The following is a 23,160-nucleotide window of genomic DNA, read 5'->3' on the forward strand; positions in this document are numbered from 1 at the left end:
AACAGGATCCTTGTGGCTTCGAATCATGGGTAGAAGTCGTTTTTGTAAACATTCCTAGATGTATATTTCGCTGTTTATTGAAGCAGTGGTGATGATGGGTTTCGAAATCTTACCGCAGCTACAAATTGCTCGCCAGACCATAGCTTTCTTACCAAATTTTTCGACTTCAATCGATGTCTCGGACTGGTTTAACACTTGCCCTTCTCGCACCATATAATATTGTGGTCCCGGCAAGGATTTGTAATCGAGTTTCACGTAGGTTTCGTCGTCCATGATTATGCAGTTCAAATTTCCAGCAAGAATCGTATTGTACAGCTTTCGAACACTCGGCCTGATCGATGCTTCTTGTTTTGGACTACGTTTTGGTTGTTTCTGCTTCTTATAGGTTCGAAAATTTAAACGTTCTTTAGCACGAAGAACATTTGACTTCGAAATGCCCACTTTTTTGGCCACATCCCAAACTGAAACCTCCTTCTTTTGCTCGAACGTATACGTTTATCCAACTGAGGGTTAGCCGGAGATTTTTTTCGACCCGTTTTCGGTTTATCCTCAAAGGTGTTATCCTCACCGAACTTCCTGATTGCATTTCGCACGGCTTTTTCACTTACTCCTTCAAATTTTCCTATCTTTCTCAGTGGCAGTCCGCGTTCTGTGCACCATTTGTATAAAATTTTTCGACGTTGTTCTGCTGAAAGTCCACGCATTTCGAAACAAACTAATGAAAACGAATAAACAACTGCACAAGTGGTTAGAGAGGAGTGTAAACAACAGGGCGCAGCCATAAAAATTGACAGATTCTGAACCATTGCAAAATGGCAGCGGTTTTTGGTTGCGTCCATACTTTCTGGGACAGTCTTTAGATATGATTATATGTGGGGTGGATGTAGCAAGTGCCTTTAAAAAGGGGGTGTAATATTTGTAATGGCATAACTCCGGAATTACTGAACGGATTGCTATCAAACTTGGCACATGAACTTCTATCTCTTCAGAGGTGGTATTTTTATAGGAGAGGGAGCGTAGCAAGTGCCATTAACAAGGAGGGGTCATGAAAAAATTCATATAACATTTCGTATACTTCAGAACTAATTAACGGATTGCTATCAAACTTCACACATATACTTCTTGCTCTCAAGAGATGAGGTTATAAGAATATTTTTATTGGAGGAGCGTAGCAAGTGTCATTAACAACATCTAATTTGATGAGCATCGGTACTTTTTGAAGACCATAGATGCTTTTTGCACAACTTAGAGGATATTCGGTGCTATAAAACTTGGCACATATACTTCTTGTTCTTTAGCGATGATCATTAGGAAAATTCCAGGGGGAATAGTGAGTAGCAAGTGTCCTTAACATGGGGGGAGGAGATCAATGACGAAATTTATATAATTAGAATCGACATTTAGACTAGAAGGAGAGGCTTTTGAAAATAAATTTTTATCTCCCAGAGTGGTAAGAATTTCAAGGTCATGGTAGATAGTATTTCAAAAGATCTGGTTCCATTTTGCCGAGGAATTCGAAGAACTAAGGGAAAATATTCTTTATCGAACTAAGGGAAAATATTCTTTATGAACGCGAGTGTATTTAAGTCTCAGCATAGCTACGAAACAACTAAACGAATCACCATTAAGTTTGACACATGTACCAAAGGTGGGAATCGATATTTTTGAAAAGCACAGATACACTACTCAGGGTAATCGTGGAGGAGATCTGTTGTAAGTTCACTAACAAAAAGGGAAGTGCAATGTAAAATTTATTCGATGAGAAACAATGCTTCTTGACTAATACAGAGACTTCTTTCACATCAAAATAGATTATAAGGTTATTTTGAGGGTGAGGGAGTGTAGCAAGTGCCCCGAACATGGAAAAAATAAGGGAAAATTTATCGGGTTTTACGAAAAATTGGTACTTCTTTACGAGTACAGCATATTTCTAGCAACTTAGTGAGGTTCACAAAAATAATCACAAGAGGGAGGTATTCTCAACATTTTATTTAAAAGATATTTTTATTCAGGCCTATTTGCGTACAAGCTTCACGTGGCCGATTGAGCTGAGTTTTTAGATAAAAAATTTTTGTATTGGATCTCGTTGTCATCCATTTCTCTCCTGCGAGGATTGAGGGGCAGTTTGTTCGCGGTTCGTCTCGTCATCCATTGCCGCATCGGTGGTATTGTTGTTGATTTTGTTGCTAGTTGCTGTAGATGCGTCTTGTTGTACATTGTTTGCAGTTTCTGGTTGGTTGGATGGTAAGTTGTTAACTGCAGCTGGTGTACTTTGTTCTATAGGGGTTACGTTGGATGGTTTCGTTGAAGGGAATGCTTCACTGTTGTTGGTGACTGTCACAGGTGTACTGGGATTGCTTGGGGTTGGTGTGAAGGAAGCACCGTTGTCCTTTGGTATAGTTGTCTCCTTGTCTGGTTTATCACATGGCTTACCGTGAACAGCTGAACAGCTTTTTGGCAATATTGACATGTGGCCATCTGATTGTCATAGGTAACAAGTGATTTGCACGGTATTCTTGTATCCTGATCGAATGATGACGCTTGAGGGAAGATCATGCACACATGTCAAGATGCATTTGCTCCTGAAGCAAACCTTCAAGTTCTTGTATCGAAGGCCGAGTTTTGCACTGCCTGAAGTAAACAACAATTGTATTCTTTCGTGTCGGCGGTAGCTTTTGTTCGTTTGGTTCACTCATCTCGAGGTCGTTCTATTGTTCACTATACAATACTGTACTTGGTTTATTCTGTCCCGAACGTAAGCGGTTTTGTTTTATCGACTGATTTGGATGAGATGTGAAAGCGAACTGTATTCTCAACATTGATCTGAATTGAAGAAGGAATCATACAATCAATGTGCATTTTTTATGAAAACTGAGAAAACTGTCGACCCAAGTTGATGGAAATAAGTTTACAACAACATTTGTATTAACTGAATCGTTATTCTATACGTTTTTCTCCTAGGTGAACGACCAAAATGGTTAAAGCCGGGGTAAATAAATGGTATAAAAAAGTTATTCTATAGTACGAATGTAGTTGTGATGATAAACAGCCTTTCGTTATAAAATAATCATTATCAGTTGTAAAATTTTGAGTGATTACGTGGAAATAATGTCATAAAATTTTTAATAAAGAGAGAGGAAGTAGCAAGTGTTTATAGCCATGGGAGCCAAAGGTATTGTAGATCGAATGCGACGAGGAAGTACGGAAGTACGTTACAAGCACATATACATAATAATTCAAGTACGTTACAAGCACATATACAAACTCGGAGGTTACTAAGAAGGTATTTATAGAGAGAAAGGTGTTTTAAATGTTTCTAACAAAAGGTTTCAAATATAAAACTGACCCGACGACAATACCGTGAAAATGTTGTGATTGTGATTGTTGTGAGATCTGAGATGGGACACTGTTCATTCGCAATCTGAACATGATCGAAACATTTCCGCGCAACGCCGGGTAATTCAGCTAGTTCATTATAATATCTACAATAAATATGTGATATTAAAGGATAATACTGACTTTTTTTATTTACTGTGAATCAAACAATTTACTTATTTCCACCCTGCTTTAATGTTTTGCCTTACAAAGATGCAGAAAAAGGGATTTGAGTTTATTTGATTTTATCACAATTCGTTGATTGAAAGTCGAATATTCCGCTAAACAACATGGCGACCCCACTAATGAGATGACTATTGGTACAATAACCACTGTTTTCTAAAACTAATAACATTATTCGTTCCATTTCAGTTCATACAACCTGGACGAACACCTATTCATCGAAAACACAAATCTAGAAATTCTGCAAATCCGCTGGCATCCGGCATCGCCCACCGATTCCCACATCTTGGTGCTTCTGTCGGACAACTCGATTCGGTACGTACCTACAGTTCAAACCATTGGGACATTTTATGTGCCATGTTAATTTATAAGATTCATTTCCTAAACCAGTGACCCGTCGACCAGCATCGAAGAGAGACAGCTACTGTTCGTACTTGTTTGCTCAAAAAGCCCACCGGCAGTCCAGCACGTAGGCAATCTCCGTTTTTTTTTCTCATTATTGTCGGCACTCATTGCCAGTCTGTCATGCTTGACCTAACCTCAAAAACCCAACCAACCGCGGTCAACACCGTCGTGGTATTCACCGTTGTCAACGTCGTCGTCGTCGTCGTCGTCGTCGCCGCCGTGGCCATTTGCTTTGTTGGCTACTTTTCCAATGAAACCCCTTCATCCCATAGACAAAACCGGAGCCTACGTGTTAGACCACGGCAGTGCAGCACCGTCAAATGTTTCGCTGTTGAATCTTCCTTCCCCGGTGCTGGTCTAAATATCGTCACACTTTTTGCTCTATAATCCTACAGTATCAGGCAAGAAGCAATAATAATCAACTTCGCTTCCAGCGTCTACGACGTGAACTCGTTGCGCCATGTGTGGCGTGTTGGCCCTTCACCTTCGCTGATCAACGGTGGCGTTAGCAAACTACCAGCAACCCCGGCATCCGCGACCGGCGCTGGATCCTGCTCGTCCTCCTCTTCATCGGCAAAACTGGCCTATCTGAACAGTCTCGGTGATACGGCCGTTGATTTTGACATCGCTCCACCGCGGGTGGTTTCGGTGGGCGCCGACACCAACGACACTCTGTCCGCGATGACCGGCATGATGCGATACAATCTGAACATTTCTTCGAACGATGTCGGAGCGCCGGCCAACAGTAATCAGGTGAGGGTGAACTTTAGCTTCAGCTTTCAATTCCGACCACCAGCGGAATGGGGTGAGGATAGGAAATTGGTTGCAATTCTAGGTCAACCGGCGTTGTTTTAGAGTATTTTAAATAGTTTGAAATTGAAACCAGTTCGTATTGAGACTGTTTTCTATATATTTTATCAAAGCTAATTCTAATCCGAAAAAAATGTCGCATATCAGTCCCGTTTGAAATCGAGCTCTCGGAAACTCCACCGATGCACTTTTTATTCGTAATTTATAAATTACAGGACACTTTCATAAAATCTCCAAGATCCGACAACGACCGCGTCGAATGGCCAATTGTGATTTTGCGTGGCGACGGAAATGTGTACATTCTTTGTGCCGGTATTGACACCGACCGGCCCAAGCTGCAGGGTCCGATTTCGATTTTTCCCCAAGTGGACGACAACTACGGGCTGGATTCGTGTTCGTTGGTCGTGATCCCGTCCCAACCAGCAACGGTCATAATTGCGGAGAGTACCGGCAAAACACATCACGCTCTGCTACTGGAGGAAGAAAGTCCATCGGAACGTTCGTTCACGGAGTTGGATTCCAGTTTCATTATCTATCCGTCTGAGTGGTACTTGCAAGTGTTGGAAACTGTCGAGCTTGAATTGGGACTAACCGCAGTGGATGAAGCGAAGACTTACACTTGTCCGATATACTTGAAGCGTGATTTGCTCAACGAATCTCGCTATTTCGCATACCACAACGCCGGGCTTCATGCCATTACGTTAGATTTCACCCGACAACTAAGACAGTTTGTGAACAATGACGAGGATCTAAGTGAAAAATATCCACTGTTCAACTCGCAGAGTCGAGCAGAATATTTGGTGTGTACGAAAGCCCTCCAGAGTATGAACACCAATGCGGTGCTTGGTTTTGCGCTGCTACAATCTCCAGCAGGAATTCTACTATTCCTAGCATCCGGACAAGTTGTCACGATGGATTTGATTAGCGATCCCTGTTTGATTCGCGACTGGAAGGTGAAATCCGGAGGTAAAGCCAACTCAGCCACGGGTTCCTCGGTTGAGAAATTACTCAAAGACTCCTTCCAAGACCGTATTCAAATGATACTGAAAACTGGAACCACTCAACCATTGCTGAAACTAGATCTGTCATCGGAACCAACCCCACAGGAATCGTTCGAACTGTTAACACAGGCAACTCGGATGTTACGGGACTACTACTTCGTTAAACACGATAAGGTACGTCAGGAGATCGAGAAACGGGTTCACGTACTGCGGCTACTTAAAGACCAACAGCTTAATGATATCGCTCAACTGCAGAAGGAGAAACAACAAATTCGTGATACCGCTGAACGGTTGGCGGAAACCTATGAAGACATTTGCGACAAACAAAACGCTCTGTTCAAAAGGTAAGCTATAACTTATTTTTGCCCGAATTACAGCTTATTATCGTCGGTTTTTTTTTCAGAGCACAGGAGGTGGTTCGTCTGGCAACACTTCGCCTACCGAAAGGATCATTCTCGGAGAAAAAGTATGCGGAAATGATCGAAAAAATTGCCAGTGCCACGAAACAACTGCAGAAAAATGTCGACCAGGCCAAACAGAAGGTTACCGCCCAGCAGGTGCAGGTAGAACAGAACCAAAAATCAATCAACGAACGTACGGTTACGTTACCCAGTAAACAGGAGAAAATTGTTAAGCAAATAATCGGTGAAATGTACGGAGAGAAATATATTTTCAATTATGTCCATCGTTTTAACTTTTGCTCTTTTGTTTTAGGTATACTCAACTGGAAGATATGGCAAAAGATGTCAAGAAAATGAATACCATACTACGGGCATAAAAATCAATTCATTCAAAGAAAAACTTTTAACAGCAACTTTGGCATTATATTCTTATTTAACAAACGACCATTCAAGAATGTCGCTAATTTTAGTGTTACCCTGTTACAATCACATTAGCATCTACAATACGATGTTTTATGAATTTCAACAAATAAAATGACTCTTTTTACAGGATTTTGGCATTATTCCTAACTGTTAGAAATTTACCCGTAATTATTTGTTTCAAAACAGTGAAAAAAAGCAGAGGAATAGGTACTGTGTAACTCAAAAACAAAACAACGTAAAATATTTCAAGATAATACATAGAAATGGTGACTCTGAGAACGATTAAATGGCCACAATAACACAAGCAACGACTTCTCACGATATAAATTGATTTTTTATAAACGATGACTTCCAATGATCTTATAATCGGCGGAGACCAACATTCCAACAACTTCGGTAATCAGCGATTTCTGGAGCCGCGATGCACTTTTTGTTACATTCCTGACAATCAAGAAGTTGTGTACCCTTAATTGCACACTGACTCGCGCGAAATACATTTTCGGTTTAATTTACTTTCCACACTGGAACTTATTCCATCACTTAACGAAGCAGCTTTTGACTTTGGCCTAAAGTCTCTTTAACAAAGAAAACTAGCTAACGAATAATGCTTTGATTTTTATTACATCTCAATCCACCTATGAAAAAAATGTGACACTGGTCTTTCACTGTCGAATTTTCGATATCTGACAAAAACTATCGAAAAAAGGCTTCTAATTATTCACAACCGAAATAAATTCTATCTTCACATCTAAACAGAAAGATGACATGTAGCTATGTTTTGGTGAACAAGGCGAGTATTTAAAATTTTTACCATTTATATAAAACAGAGTGACACAATCAAGTCGGAGTTCTTTATTGCGATGTGGAACTTGACATTTTCTGTCAAACGATGAAGCCACCGATTCACCGGTGCATGTGCAGTCTGTTACATAAGAGCGTGCTCACTGTTATGAGAAAATGAAAAGACTCAACATGAAAATACTTTTGAATATTGTTTTATTTGATCAAAAACTGGCATGCAAATACATTAATAGCAAGTACAATCCCCTTCAGCGTTTATAACGGCTTGACACCTTCGAGGCATATTTTAAGCGATATTTTGCACGTATTCTTCTGGAAACGACTGAAAATCTGAAAATGCTGAAATCGAATTGTAAACAATAGTCAGCAGATTTATTCTCGCATTTCATACAGGAGACTTCTGCCCTCTGTGTTAAAAAAATATCATTCCAACCATTCCACTTTACCGATCGCGAGTAATCGTGGCCACGCTCTTATGTAACAGACTGTATAAGATAATGGCCCTTATTACGGTTCTCACTTCCACTTTCACATTCACTTCACTTACATGTCACTTCACTTGATTTTACCTTTTACCAGTATCGGGCATAGTGACACCGGTAATGAGGACCAATCTTTTTCTGTATCCGAACCCGGACAATACCTGTCGGGTTCGGGTTTCATGTACAAATACCCAAATCTCAATGAACAAGTCTCAATCATTCTATCCTACAAACTGCCGTTGGCATTACAATTTTAATCAATATATTTTAATTCATCTAGCTTGGTAACTTTTTACCGTTAGATTCGCATTTCAGAGTATAAGACGCTAGTCTCGTAAACCAGTAATCTTATGTACGAGCCTCAACATAATAGGATTCTTAGGCTGGAATGGTCTCGCGAATTCTTTTAACTTTTAGTTGAAATTTGACAGTCGAGTAGTTATTTTGTTGCTGTCCCTGCTCGAATTCTAATTTCAGATCTTTAATAAAAAAAAAATTCTGTATAATTTCCTTTGATACTTTCAGTCAAAAAACCCTCAATGAAACGATTCAATTTATTATCAAACGAAGTTAGATTTTCTCGAAATTTTTGTCGTGAATACGACTTACTTTACTATGGGGCGCCTTTTCAAAATTAGCCATATGGAAGAATGGGCAGAACTTAATCGTGAATATCTTGACTTGTATTAATGGCAGCAACATAATTCTTTCACTATTTCATCAAAAATATGATCAGGAATTTAGGATAATATTTTTAACAGTGTGAGATAATCACAAGCAACTCAAAAATTAAGTTTCCTGAAAATTTTAAAACAACGCGGAAAATTCTGTACTTCTGCATGGGTTTTTCGCGCAAGGACGACGATTTTGAGGTAGTCAGGCACATATCTTCAACTGAACGTTATAAAAGGGGAACCGTGGTCGAAAATCGATTATTTCTTCTTGTGCGTTGAATGAAAGCAGACGTCGGGGCGAGAAGACGCATTCAAACAGCGGCATCGGAGAGCGCACCTTCTGCGTGGTTAAAAACCTCAAACGCTCAGGTCGTAGTTCTCATTTGCCTTCCGGTCGTCAAGGCGAGAAGACGCATTAAGGTGAAATGTAGCGTCATAAAATGCGCGCAAAATTTTATCCGCTTCAGTTGAACGAACCGTCGCACAAAGCGTACCAAGAAAAACGGACACATAGAAACAAGAAGATTTTTCAATGATTGAGCGCAGTGGGCTTACCTCTCGTTATATTGGCTTGTAAAAAAGACTGGACGTAATGGATTTTTGAATCCTTCACACTTTGAATATATGCTAATTCAATCATTATTGTTAGTGATTACTCTTACACTAGAGCTATAAATCATGAGTAATTATGAATGATTAACATGAGGTTATATGTACATGTATTGACTAACTTGCTAACCATGTATATGCCTGAGTTTAGTAGCAAGCATGGATTCTCCTTCAGAAGAACGATTGAAAACAACAGATCATTCAAGTATTTTCGATATCTTTGCCAGTCGTTCACCAGGCCCTTCCCGACGATGAAATAAAATTTACGTAAAAGTATTCACCATTGACTTTTTTCGGAAGCGACTTTCGGAATTATATAGCATAATGAGTCTAGAAATGTCTGTTTCAACGATAACGAACCGAAGACCAAACAACCTCTGGCCTCCGGTGCCAGAAATCATCAATAGTTTAATAATTTCTTAGATTACATTATTGGAATACATTCCAATTATAACTAATAGTTCACAAACCATGCAGTTAACATTATTTAGTGAATCTTTTCTCAAGCACATATTTGGGACACGAAATTGAATCTAAAGTTATTTCGTAGTTCCCTATTATTCAATCGATTTTGAAAGCAAAATCAAGCGTTGATTCATTGTATTCATAATAATTGAAAAACCAATGAACTCCAATAAGTTTTCCATGCTGACTGGCTCGAAGCTGACCTTCAATGTTCATCACTTTGTTTGTATATCAGGTTAATGAACGATAATACTTGGCTTGTATTCATTTCATTCAGTAGCTTGTCAATCTTGAAGTTTTAGTTTTGCTATAAAAATTGCTACAATCTAAAATAATACCTGTTTTACGATATTACACAGCCAAGCATTATTGATTCAGCAACATCTATGCATTGAACCCAACAGAGTTGAACATTATTAGCATTATAAATGACAGCTACTTAGAAAATAAACGATTTCTTATAATACTCATTTTATTGTATTCAACTCGTTTTTATTTCAACACAAAACCCAATACTGCATAAATTCGCGTCATTATTTGATATGTAATTTTTGCTCACGATATAATGCCACCGTGCCCACCGTGCATTTCTCACACCACCTCGATACGAAACAGCAGCGCGCAAGCAATAAAAAAAAATGCAGAAAAGTTTATGTAAACTTTTTCAATTTTCGGTTGTTTTAGCTTAACTTTTATAATTTCGAGCTGCATTTTCAGGTTCTTTGTGAAATTCTGCTACAAACACTACTTTTCAGTTTTAAAATCATCCCCGTGGGACGGAACAGTGACCGTTTATACATTTCAAAAACCAATTACGGCTCGACAAAGCCAAATTTCAAAATTCTAAGAATACTTAGTTATGATAAATTTGATTTCGAAAACTTAAGTGTTTTTAGTTTTTCGAAAATCGGTCTAGTTTTTTAATAATTGATCATAAACGCGATTTTCGCATTCCGCTACATTTCACCTTAAACCATGTGTCGGTTTGTTCGCAAAGCTAGTTTCAATTCAAGCAAGAACGATTTCATCAGCTACTGGTGCTTTGCATTGGGGAGAAAGAAAACAAGAAACGAAAAGTGGACAACATTATATGAAATCAGCCGTTCTAATGGCTCTAAATGTAATCTAAAGAACTATTAAGATTACTTCTTTGCAAATCGCAGGTAGAAATCATCAGTTTAGTGAAAATCCAAAATAATTTGATTAGCTTCGTGCTCTTTTCGCTGTGCGAAAATCGTTCGAGATAAATGTTCCGAACTGTGCTAAATATCGTAGAGAATTCCACAATTTGGTCCTTCTAGAAGGCAGAAATGAATCCTGTACAGCATCTTGATAGTTTCTTTCAATGAAATTTGCAAATCCGAAATCAGATAATCGATGTTAAAAATCGTTTAAAATTTTAGTAGTGAAAAGGGGGAAACTTTCGCAATTCACACAATCGATCAACTATCAATTCGAATTCGAAAGTGTAAAGAAATCGTGTCAGTTTTATTCGTATTCACGACATCCAATTAAGTCTCTGACATTACACACCCGTACTTTTTTTACGTCCTCTGTGTTGCAATTTTTATAACACTTGTTATCACTTTATTTTCAGTGCAAAATAAATCCAAATATCTTTCCATCTTTTAAACTTTTAATCAAGCTGAAGTTTTAGATAAATTTAACTACTCGATAAAAATTTGGATAATTCGCGAGATAGTGAACGGTGTTAGTGTCAATAGATTTGTAGCACTAGCCATGCAATTGTTCCGAATGTCGAAAACCGTCAGTAAAGTGAGTTGAAACAAGATGATTGTATTCTGGCTATTTTTTACCTTTGGTGTGGGCCTTTTTAGGAATATAGAAACTTTTATAGTTGAAATTGGTCGTAGTGTCAAACATCGACAATGTGACGGTGAACGACAGACTTTCACCCTCATTCTTGTTTACGCCCGTATTGACCATACGACGAACGGGTACTTTCAAACGAATATTAATAAGCTATTCTTATTTTCACTCGAATGAATTCGAACGCGACTCGTTTGCCACAAAATATCAAATATCAGAAAACTTCTTCAAATAAATGCTAAGCCTTGATGAAATCAGTCCAATTCTTGTGATTAACTTTATGCGAAACGCTAGAATGTATGCCAGTTTAGCTTCCAACGATACGTGTATTCGAACATCATTCGTACGAAAGAAAAGTCCAATTCTCGTTTACGGACGAATAGACGAAATGCCGTGGTTTCGATTCGTCAGTTTAATGTTGTGAATCAACCGTTCGAACACATTGAATACAATTTATCCGATTTCCAACAAATTTATTTTCGAATCTAAAGATAATTTACAATCAAATCATAAATTTGTGTTTTGCATAACGCATTTAGAAAGCATAGCAGTCATAATAAAATGCTGTTTTTTTCTGGAGATCCTTCGAATATATGCGCGGTTACAAGTTTTTACGCATCAAATTTTACATCTATTAGGTACTTTATGGCAAATACTCCATGGGTAAACATGCTTTATTTTATATTAAAATACCAATGTAATAAATATGTAGACTATCGAAAACATGAATAAATTGCAAGAAAAATGCCACATATTATTCGCAGATACTACTGATCAAACTGCTATTTTAAATGCTTTTTTTTTGGTTTCACGTAGTTTAATTTCATTTGCCGACATGAATAAAATTGGTCCTGAGTACGACATTTATTTTTTAAATAACATTGGTCACTTCCTTGATGCTTGCAATCTTCCTAAAAAAAACTACCTGCGCTGCCAATCCTTCTATTGCACAGGAATCGCGTACGTACACGTTCGAGTGAAAACAAGAAAAATGCTTGCTCGCATTTGTTCGAAAGTATGTGTTCGTCGTATAGTCGATACGGACGTAAACAAGCATTATGATAGTGACAACACCTGATATCAAACATTGTTCATTACAACTCAAGTCTGTACCAGAACTGATACTTCAAAGTTTGATGGGCGTTGTTTCTATGCATGTTCGATGTTTAAAAGTGCGATCGATTCGAATGTAAACGGGAATACGAATTTGTTGATATAGTTTCGAACGTATCGCATACGGCCGTAAACAAGAATGAGGGTGTTTATTTTCCTCGGAAAAAGGTTTACACCTCATACCGAATCGTCGGATAGTAAACAACGTTCCTTTCTATCATAAGACTGAGACAGCCACATTGTCTTTGAAAATTACAACAATTAATAATGATAACTTATAGTTTTAAAAAATGAAAACGAAAATAAGATTTTTTTTCAATTAAAGAGTAACTCGCATTATTAATTTTAAAACCCTAATAAGTCCAGAAACTGTTCACTTAATTAATCTAATATGGAGCAGTTGGTCTAAGTCATCAAAGAGATAGAGAATTCATAGTATAATGTTGAGTGAGGTTCGCTCATGCAATTAGTTATTAAATGGTTTTTCTTATATTCCGACATTTTACTGTGAAACCTTTCAACATGACACTGGACGCAATTCCATTGAAATATTTCACAAAGCAACATCGCACACAACATTATTATCTAGGTTTGCATGCAACATCTTACACCGCTAAAGCTAATTTATAAAAGGGAACTTGATTGAGCTTACTAGCTAAGCTTTCATACCTCAGGTTTAACTAATGTATTTCCTCAATACAGTGCATGTTCGCAAACTAGTCCTATGTATAATTATCAGAAATCTACAAATCCGAACATTTAAAACTAGGAAAATACCACGATTTTTTAACGAAACCAAAAATGTTCCCGCGCGCGCGTATTTATGTGAAATATTTTCACTCAGAGATGTCTGTAACGATTTTTTATCACATGGATCGTTATTGAATTACAAGATGAAATGTGTTTCAAATTTATTATAAATTCTTCACATTTTGGTTCGAAAGTGTTTTGATATGTACTGCCGCTCTTCTATAGCGATTCCTATATATTTGGTACAATTATACGTAGAACAGCAATGTAGTTATGCTAGAAAAGTATTTTAAAAATTCCAGATGATAAAAATATCTTCTCTAGGTGGATTAAAACAGATTTTAATTTTTATGTGTTGGTGATCTATTATTATTACATATCATTTTTTTATGGTTCTCAATTCGAGTTCACTCAAAGTGTTGACATATCGAAAGGTTTTAACATTATGAAATCAAATCAATTGAACACCGAAACAAATCAACTCGATGAAAACGTGTCAAAAGATATATTCCTGTCGATTCCTAGTTTTCGAATAAGCTTATTTTTGTTCAAGGATAATTAAATGATAGCGTCATAAACATGTTACTATTGATAGCTTCGATTCATTGCTTTAGAAATCAGATAAGTTCTGTGATGTAAAAAAGAGAAAATTGAGAATTTTTGAAACAAACTTAAAACATTTCAACTTCATACAGGTTTTAAAATATTTTATAATCATGCATGAAGTGTTTTTGTAGAATTGCTCATGTGTGGATCTGCGATTGAAAATCGCTGGTCTATAAGATGGCAACGATCGTAGATGTAGTCAAAGTCAAATAAAAAAAAAGCTTTCTGTAACATGGCTTTGATTCTTCAACTTAGTTGGACCGAATTTTACAATAAGGTTATACATCACTTTATTAAATTTCATTATCACAATAGATCAGACAAAAATGCAAGAGTAAGTATAGTCGTAAAAATTGTAAATGCTCGTAATCAAAATTGCTCGTTAATCCTAGTATGTGAAGTTATGTGAAAACCGCCTTTCCTCACTGTCGCATTTCCCTGATATCCGCGTTCGAGTTAAGCATTCTTAATGCTTGACCAGAGGTCCCCAAAAACGTCGTGAAACGTTCGCTTCGTTCTCACTCAGGAAAAAGTCTCGACCAAGCTTCACGAATTCATCCAGCGTAATCTGACCGTCGCCATTCTTATCGATAACAGCAAACGAAACGGCTGCGTCCTCTTCCGTAAGGTCCAAACAGCGGAAGAAAAGTTTGAACTCATTCAACGAGATCGAACCGGAACGGTCCTTATCGACTGCCTGTCGGATTAGTAAAGCAATGATTAAGATAATCAAGTGATCAGATATGAGATTTAGAAAAGACAATACCTTGTACAGATATGGCAAAAATCGGTGAACCTTCTTCTTCAAATCTTTATCATTAACCACATGCTGCATTTCAGTCAGATATTGCTCGACCGTGATGAGGTTGTAGGGAGAAATTGCACCCCATTGTTGAATCCAGGTACTCTGAAAACCATATTATTTTTATTTAGACGTTAAATTAAACTCTTTTCAACCACATACCTCCATGATTTGACGGAATTCTTCCTTAGCATGCTTATCCAAGTGACCGAGAGCGCTAAACTTTTCCGTCAATAGCATAAAATCATCATATGAAATGACTCCGTCATTGTTGACATCCAACAGGCCGTGCAGTGTGCGCATTTTCCTTCGCCAGAATTCCGTGCTACCCTGCAACGGAAAATAGTAACAATTATGACGAACATCTGTTATATTAAAAACTTAATAAACCTGACTTGCGATTTGGTTGGTAACATTTTAACATTTCACATAAAAACTGATATGCGGGTGATAGTTATGGGAGATGCATATTTTGTATACATTGGAGTAAAGGCAGACTCAACGGTCTAATTGAAGGCAGTTGCAGCAATTTGGCTTAGTTCGCGTAGTGTGAACTTTTATAAACTATTCCATGACCCAATTTTAATATTATGCATTACTATTCAATGCCATGAAACAATTCCCCACTTATCAAATGAACTCATTCGGTAATCAAGGTACGCATGGTGCTCAGCACCTACTGACACACGTGGAAGCAACTGAGACAAAAGAAACACGTGGGCAGAGCAAAGAAAGAGAGAGAGAGAGAGAGTCGTTAATGTAGGCAACAATACGAACGGTCAACGTTGAACAGTTTTATGCTCACGCGCACGTATCAAAACCCATTCGAAGAGATAACATTCGTAGCCAGCGTGTTTATATGCTTCCGTAATCCTAGTAACCTGTTTTCTTCCAGCGGTTGTTGTTTTTATGTAATATTTGGCACCCGGGATTGCTTGTTGGTGTGTGATAAGTGTATACAATGTTTATTGACAGCAGAACTCTGCCAGCGTTTTAGTAGTATTAGTGGAAGGATCTTTAGAAATTCGCAAAAGAAAAACGAGATCTGTTTTTTGTTTGGTACTACCTGAAAAACATCTAAAAAAAATTGGGCGCAATAAAACAACTTTCGAATAAAACAGATGTTCGTCATAAGCACATTCACAGTTCAGCAATTATTTCTTGAAGTGAGAATATCAAAAAGAAGACTATGTAAGTTTGTTTCATGCAAAGTTTTTTTTAATGTCCAAACACGCCATATGTTTTCATAGAATTTGTTGGAATCTGCGAGAACGGCACACTTCCACTGTTGATCATCCTTTGTTGATCATCCACTGCTGCCGAAGCAAACAAATCACGAAACAAAATCAAAACAGAAAAAAACGTAAAACAAGTTAAATATTACGAGAACAAACTAGCCCAAAAAAACCTGTTTCGCTTCATTTTGATTCAAACAAGCCGGGGACGACCTCACAAGCCGGGTTATGTAGTGCCTTCTGAGTGTTTGTGCACGATCGAAGCATGGCACCAAAGAAGAATAGTATGTAATGAGTTTGACAGAAATATCGCCTTGAGTAACCGAATGCGGGTCCACGCTGTGCTTAACTCTGTCAATATTGGCTTCAGCAAAAGATGAGCTGTAACTCGAGCGGCATACAAAACCGGACCCTCGTATCTGCAGCTCAAGTGAGCGGCAAGTGCTACTGTAACCGAATAGACAGAATGCTATTATTTTGGTATCAAATAACACAATTGCGAGTAAGTGGCGAGAGATTCAACCGATTACCACAAATGCTTGACAAATGAAGAAAGTTTGGTCTAAATAAATGTTAATTAGAGTAACCGTGTCCATATTCATCTCAGCATTTAAATGTGTTCTACACATTGGAAACCAGTTATTAAAGTTTGGTCACAATACTGGCTTGAAGCATAGTGTGAAATTCAATGCTTTCGGTTAAACTTTTTGTTTTATCATTTAGCCTGTGTTAATTAGTCGAATCCAGTGTACCGAAATGTAGCAATAACGCAGGATGTAAGCTTGTATATCATCCTTAAATACTTCCAAATCATTCAAGTCAATTTCCTTCCCTGCAACTGCAGTACCCGTTTTCGCTTGGCAGTGTGTCCTAATGTTTATTAATGTTGCAGTTACACCTTTGGGAGCTATCGAACAATCTGCTACTACCAATTGAATTTAAAAAATTTCTTTCTGAAGAGTGATATGCATATATATTTTTGAATCATGCTATTTCGACATGATTCACTCGGATTCAGGGCTAGATTCTATTGGCTCAAAATATCAATACCTACCAACCGATTCTTATCATCCGAGGGATCGGAAAGATAGACTCGATTCGGATATCTATTGTGAGGTTCTATGAGCAATTTCGGAAGTTAACAGAAGCCAAGTTAGGATCGACTTGCTCCGGTTTCTATGAATTTATTCACACATCTTAAATGTATCGAACAGTTTGCAAAACAAAGTCTATCGCTGTTATTCGAAAACGGTTCATTATTCAAAAATGGTGTCTAAGAAGAAGTTGTTGAAAATTGATTGGGCCCACCATTCATTTGAATCAAAGCATATAAAATCTAATGACTTGTTTGACATTCCTGCAAATTAATGCACAAGTTTTGACGCAACGACACAAATTTATACTAAAAATAACGATGAAATACAAAAAAAAATTTTCATAAATCATGGAGACTTTCGCGAATAACGCACTTATTTCAAGGCAATTAGTATTCTTATTTTTATCTATACATTCAGGATAAAAATAAAGGCGCATGAAGTTTTGACATTCACAGGGTTGTTACGAAAAATTTCAAAATCAAAACGCGCGAAGTTGAAACCTAAAACGCGCGATATTCGAGCGAAGCGTTAGACAACTATTTTTATGCAGGTGATACTTTCCGCAGAACTTGCAAAATTCACTTAAATATAATTTAAAAATCTGCATAAGTTTGTCATATAAACACAATAAATAAGTCCGCATACAACACGTCACTTCGAGAAACCCAATGAAAACGATTTCATTTTTATTCTCCATCTTTTTTGATGTCCTTAGCTGATCAAAAATACTTACAATTGTGATTTTGAAAGAAGTTAAACATTTTGTTTTGCTTCAACATCTTCTAGCTCGGCATACATTTCGTTCTTGGTGGGAAGAATTCTAAGGTAGACCACATCAGGATGATCTGATTTATTCTTTCTAATTTCGGTTTCAATTATAATAGCGCCTTCTTCTGTTGTCAGATTTAACTCTGAATGTCTTCCTATTCCTCCTCATCTTTCATTTTTTTTATTTGGATCAGGGAAAGCCCCCTTGAATTTGTTTCTGTCAGACTTGTTCTCTAGCAGGCATAAAACCTCCTCATCTTTTGCATCAAAATCATCCAAATGATACATTTCCTTAAATCTAGTGCTTCTCTAGTAACTAAATTTAATGAGACAGTAACATAAGAAACGATTTCTTGATAACATTACGTGATAAATGAGAGTCGAAAGAACTGAAACATTTGTTAAATATGCGGCACATGCTAGCAATGGGCTCGTTATATCCATAACTAATTCTAACATAGGGAATCCGAAGAAAAAAATTGGAAAATCACGACGTCGAATATCAAATTGTAACAATTGCAAGCTCTATGTGCCCTTGAAAATTTAACTTGGTTTCCAGAACACCCAGGTCTTTAACAGACGATGCGCGTTCGAGAACAGTTTGTGGAATATTCAAGTCGAATTTGAATACAGACTTTTTGGTACAAAAAGAGATGACGGAGCATTTAGTGGCATTCAAACCATTTTGAAATATGAAAGTCATCGGCGAAAGATAATGTCATACACTTGATCGAAAAATTCAGATAGTTGAGAAACAATAAAATTATGAACGGTCCAAGGTGACTTCCTTGAGGAATTCCAGAGGTAACAGCACATGGTGAGGTTGTACAGGCTCCTATTTTCACTATCATTTCATAGCCAATTGAAAAATGATCCGTTTAATCCCAGTCTACTTAACTTGGAGATCGTTATGTGATGATTGATTTCGTCGAATGCAGCAGGGGAAGTTGAAGACTTTGGCATGAATCCAAGCGGAGTCTCAGATATGTAGTCAGAGCAAGTAAATGTTAGAAAATCCAGAACTATAATTTCAAACAACTTCGATACAGCGCACAAAGTAGCAATTCCATGGTATTTGGATACTATACCCTTGTTCACATAGGATTTCTTCCATACCTTATGATCAAAAATGAACCGGAATTTTTATTTTAAAATTCCCGCGCTTGTCCAATCGGTAAACTTTTATTCTCTCAACGTTGGCAACACTTTTATAAACATTCTGTCAAATTTTGACGCATATCGTACGATTAGTTTTTCTTTGGCGTCTATACAAAGAAATTGAAATTTTTTCGTGTGGCGATTTTTATAATGGATGAAAATTTAGAACAACGGCTCGCCTTCGAAGCGCCATTCGGTCGATTGTTGTGCGGTTTCGATGTCATATTCATAGATCCACACCTCATCACCAGTTATGATGCATTCGATGAATGTGGGGTCACTATCTGCGTTGGAAATCATCTCTTTGGCCACATTAACACGACGCTGTTTTTGAATGAAATTCAGCTTTTTTGGCACCAGCCGAGAAGCGATGCGTTTCAAACCCAAAACATCAGTTAAAATGTGTTCGGCTGATCCATAAGAGATGCCCAACAACACAGCAATCTCTCTAATCGGTACAGAACGATTTTGCAACACGATTTGCTTCGCCGATTCAATGTTTTCTTCAGTAACAGATGTTGTTGGGCGGCCAGGGATCTCATCATGATCCAAGCTTGTACGACCACCTTTGAAGCGTTTATACCACTCGTATGCCTGTGTTTTTCCTAGACACGATTCACCAAAGGCCTTTTCTAACATTTTCAACGTTTCGGAACACTAAAATCCAATTGCAACACAAAATTTTATGCACGCACGTTGTTCTAAATTTTCATCCCTTATAAAAATCGCCACACGAAAATTTTTCTACTTCTTTGTATAGACGCCAAACAAAAACTAATCGTGCGATATGCGTCAAAATTTGACAGAATGTGTATAAAAGTGTTGCCAACGTTGAGAGAATAAAAGTTTACCGATTAGACAAATGCGGGAATTTTAAAAAGAAAATTCCGGTTCTTTTTTGATCATAAGGTATATCAGGAAAATTTCCAAAACGCAAAGAACAATTGAAAATGTTGGATAGTGGAACCAACAAACTATTAGAACAATTTCCTATCACCACGAATGGAATCCCAGTACTTCTTTGTTTCTTTTCTTGCCATACTTCGCTTCGTAAGCCTGTCGTGCAAATTTTGTGACCATATTATTGAAGAATCGCATTCCATTTATTCCATCGCATTCCATTTATTCCATTCCATTTATCTTCCATCAGACATCATAATCCTTGAATTCAAAAATCTTCTTTCGATTTCCGCATTGGAATTGGAAAACGAAATCACATATATCGAAAAGTTTTTCTAATTCCTGGTAAAGAAAGAGCAACTTGTATCACGAAGATCGAAGAGCATAAAATCGAAATTTTGTCCACTGAAGAAAACATTTGCTAGAACCGCCTTCTAGTAAATTTCAGTTTTATCAACACACTAAAAAATTGAATTTTTTCAAGTGACCTAATCTATCATACGATTTAATTCATAAAGACCTAATTTGTCGATGGAAAATCTAATTTGTAATGACTTAATGTTAAATTAGCATGAATTTTTCTGGTTTCGACTGTAATTTGCATTTTGCTAGCGAGTGCGACAGTATGTTTTTAAATGCACCTTTTACCAGCCTAACAGACGTGTGCTTCTGTGGCTCAGTCGATCAACAGACGTATTTTGTGATCCAATGGTTCTCGGTTCAAGTCGCGGCGGTCGCTATCAGGATTCATTTTTTTTATTTCAGTAAATTTCATTCCATGGAGTTTAAGACTCAATATTAAATGTTCTTCTACTTAAATTTGCGTGAACTACGACGCTCCATTTAGGTGCATCTAATACAATGTAAAATCACATGGTTTTTTTGAACACCTTCAACAAAAATGCTTCTAAACTGGAATGCATGCGTAGAAAGATATCTTAACTTCCGTAAAAAAGTACAGAAACAAAAGCAAGTGAAATGAGTTTTGAAATCACTTGAACCAATTTGGTTTTCGATGAATGCGTTTTGAAATTTTACCAAAACACAATCCAAATGAATTTTTTAACATATAGGATTTATAACATTTTGAAATTTCGATAGACAATATCGGACTATATTAAATTATGGGTTCCTGGTTCAGAATAGCAATAGATCAACGTACGTTGGTGATGAAAACTTCAAGTGTGCAACGCCGGAGTTGAACGATGATCATTCACTTACCCTCTTTCGTCCATCTTTCAACTTCCTCTGTGTGTCTTTTTCATCGTCGGAGTCCGATTCGGATTCACTGTCATAAGCTCGCTCGGGTTTGCTGATTTTACTGGCATATTTTCGCACACTAGTGGACACGAAGCAGGGGACTTTCAATCCGATCGGTACAAAATCAGTCTGCAAAACAGAAATAGCAAAGCTTGATAAGAAAATCGTTGCGGGTTGTTGACTACACGTTAACTGTAATGAGAAACTCCTATAATCATAAATTAGATTGTTCATGGTTCTAGGTTTTACAGCGTTTGAAGTAAATATTTCTCTTCTCGACTTCTTCTCGATAGTCTTCTACAATAATCTACCGTGAGCTAGTCTGCGAACCAAGGCAAACCAAAATGATCAGCGAAAATCTTTGATTACCAATTCAAAACAGGTTTACCTCCAGCTGAATAAAGAACTGTGTTTTGTACCGTACACACTTTTTCGTTTGAGTGAATTTCAAGCTTACCTTTTCTTTTAATAATACGATGGAATTTGCAGAATTAAATGCAGCAAGCGAAGGTAATTGGCGTTCCCATAGAGAAAATGAGGACCGCGCACAATTTCTCAACAAAGTAAAAGCCATCTTGGATAAATTTCACTTAAAATTATAAAAACAAAGTTCGATAATTTCGATTGCGCCGACTAATTGGCACTGTTTGCAATAGACGCTCACTGCACAACGATTTAATAATACTTCAAACCAAGCTCTATTTAAACAACCTACAAAGCAACACTTTCAACTGTTGTTCAATTTGAAAAACTATCTCGCGTTCTCGAAGTGCGTGGTGACGACGCTCGTGGCAGAACCAGAAATGATGAATTTGAAATTTGAACGAGGTTGGTTTCTTTCGACGATCCCTGCTTGCCTGCATGTGGTGCGCCTACTTGCCTACTACCAAAACTCCACTGCTCTTCTGCATACATGGCACACTAACATCATCATATTCTTCCTTTCTGTTTTGCGCTCGTTGTTTGCCTGGCGGCGACCTTATCGTTTTTTTTGTTTTTGTTTTGGTGTAATATTTTTGGAGCAATGCGCGTTCAGAAAGTTATCATCTTTCAAAACATTCATGATCTCTATGATCTGTAGGTTCAATTCAAGTTGATAATGCAAATCCGCTGAATTTGAGAAATATTCAGTTGGTTTATATTTCAAGCAAGAATTGATCACCCTTGCACCCAACAAGTTTTTTTCTTGCGATCCTGCACACCTCCAAATCGGTGTAGCCAAAACAAAAACGAAACTTCACTAAAACATCCACATCGGAGTATTAGGTGTGTTTATGTGACTGGGGAGTACAAATTGCGACGCAATAAACACTGTATTTCCGGCAAAAAATATTCCAAGCATAGCAAACGTATACGCATCACACTCACACCAGTGCTTGCCCTCGACCAACTTTATTTTCAACTCCCTATCGCTTCCATACTGAATGGGTTTCGACATAGATTCTGTTCTTTTGCCTTCAACCGTAGCTAACAGAAACTGAAGCAAAAACATGGCCCGTATCGGAGCAGTCGCATTTGGAATCGAAATTCAATCGTGTGCACTCCCATCGGTCACGTAGTCAAAATGAAAGTCGGTGTTTTTAGCCTTGAATTGAGTGTAATTAATCGTGTAGTTTAAGAAATTTTGATACCGAAAATAATGTGAAAGTGTTGGGATCACAAAGAAATAACTGGACAGGAATAAAAAAATAAACAAAACAAACTATTTGATCATTGAATTTTTTTTGCAGACCATCCTAGTTACAAAATGTCAACAAACTCAGCATCTTTCAAATTCCTGGCACAGTCCTTATGATAGATACAGATTCCAGATCGATTTCTGGCGTAACCCACGAGGCATTGGCAACGATTAATCGTTTTCAGTGCACACAGTTGGCCATAGGTGCCACATGACTTTCCGCATAGTCTCCCAATGCGTCGAAACGTTTCGTTCACTGCACAGCTTTGTTTGGCTACAAGTGATGAATGAATTTTTTTTATTAGTTCGCTACTATGACCGTAGCAGTTTAACT

At 37.5% G+C, this 23,160-nt stretch overlaps 2 protein-coding genes across 2 annotated transcripts in view; one reads left to right on the plus strand and one right to left on the minus strand.

Moving 5' to 3' along the window:
• LOC131428917 (nuclear pore complex protein Nup88) overlaps positions 1-6,909 on the plus strand; it is a 124,443-nt gene extending 117,534 nt beyond the window's left edge. Inside the window, exons 3-7 of the mRNA XM_058592977.1 lie at positions 3,748-3,873; positions 4,398-4,716; positions 4,989-6,118; positions 6,178-6,426; positions 6,489-6,909. Of these exons, the coding sequence (XP_058448960.1) occupies positions 3,748-3,873; positions 4,398-4,716; positions 4,989-6,118; positions 6,178-6,426; positions 6,489-6,552 (1,888 nt within the window). The 3' untranslated portion in view covers positions 6,553-6,909. The remainder of the gene's footprint in view (positions 1-3,747; positions 3,874-4,397; positions 4,717-4,988; positions 6,119-6,177; positions 6,427-6,488) is intronic.
• A 7,245-nt stretch (positions 6,910-14,154) lies between these two features.
• LOC131427871 (sarcoplasmic calcium-binding protein) lies at positions 14,155-22,020 on the minus strand. The gene is made up of 5 exons (XM_058591425.1): positions 21,606-22,020; positions 21,110-21,277; positions 14,893-15,060; positions 14,695-14,835; positions 14,155-14,625 (listed from the first exon to the last, which is right to left on the minus strand). Exons 1-5 carry the CDS (start codon positions 21,720-21,722, stop codon positions 14,395-14,397), a joined length of 825 nt encoding a protein of 274 aa, XP_058447408.1. The 5' UTR covers positions 21,723-22,020; the 3' UTR covers positions 14,155-14,394.
• Positions 22,021-23,160: the final 1,140 nt, after the last annotated feature.

This window comes from Malaya genurostris, chromosome 2 (genome assembly GCF_030247185.1).
Source record: "Malaya genurostris strain Urasoe2022 chromosome 2, Malgen_1.1, whole genome shotgun sequence".
Classification (NCBI taxonomy): domain Eukaryota; kingdom Metazoa; phylum Arthropoda; class Insecta; order Diptera; family Culicidae; genus Malaya; species Malaya genurostris.

Coding starts and splice junctions, on each gene's coding strand:
- LOC131427871 (XM_058591425.1), bottom strand. CDS start 21,722: ATGGCTTTTACTTTGTTGAGAAATTGTGCGCGGTCCTCATTTTCTCTA. Junction 14,836..14,892: donor AATTCCGTCAAATCATGGAG/GTATGTGGTTGA, acceptor TATGGTTTTCAG/AGTACCTGGATTCAACAATG. Junction 14,626..14,694: donor TTTTGCCATATCTGTACAAG/GTATTGTCTTTT, acceptor CTAATCCGACAG/GCAGTCGATAAGGACCGTTC.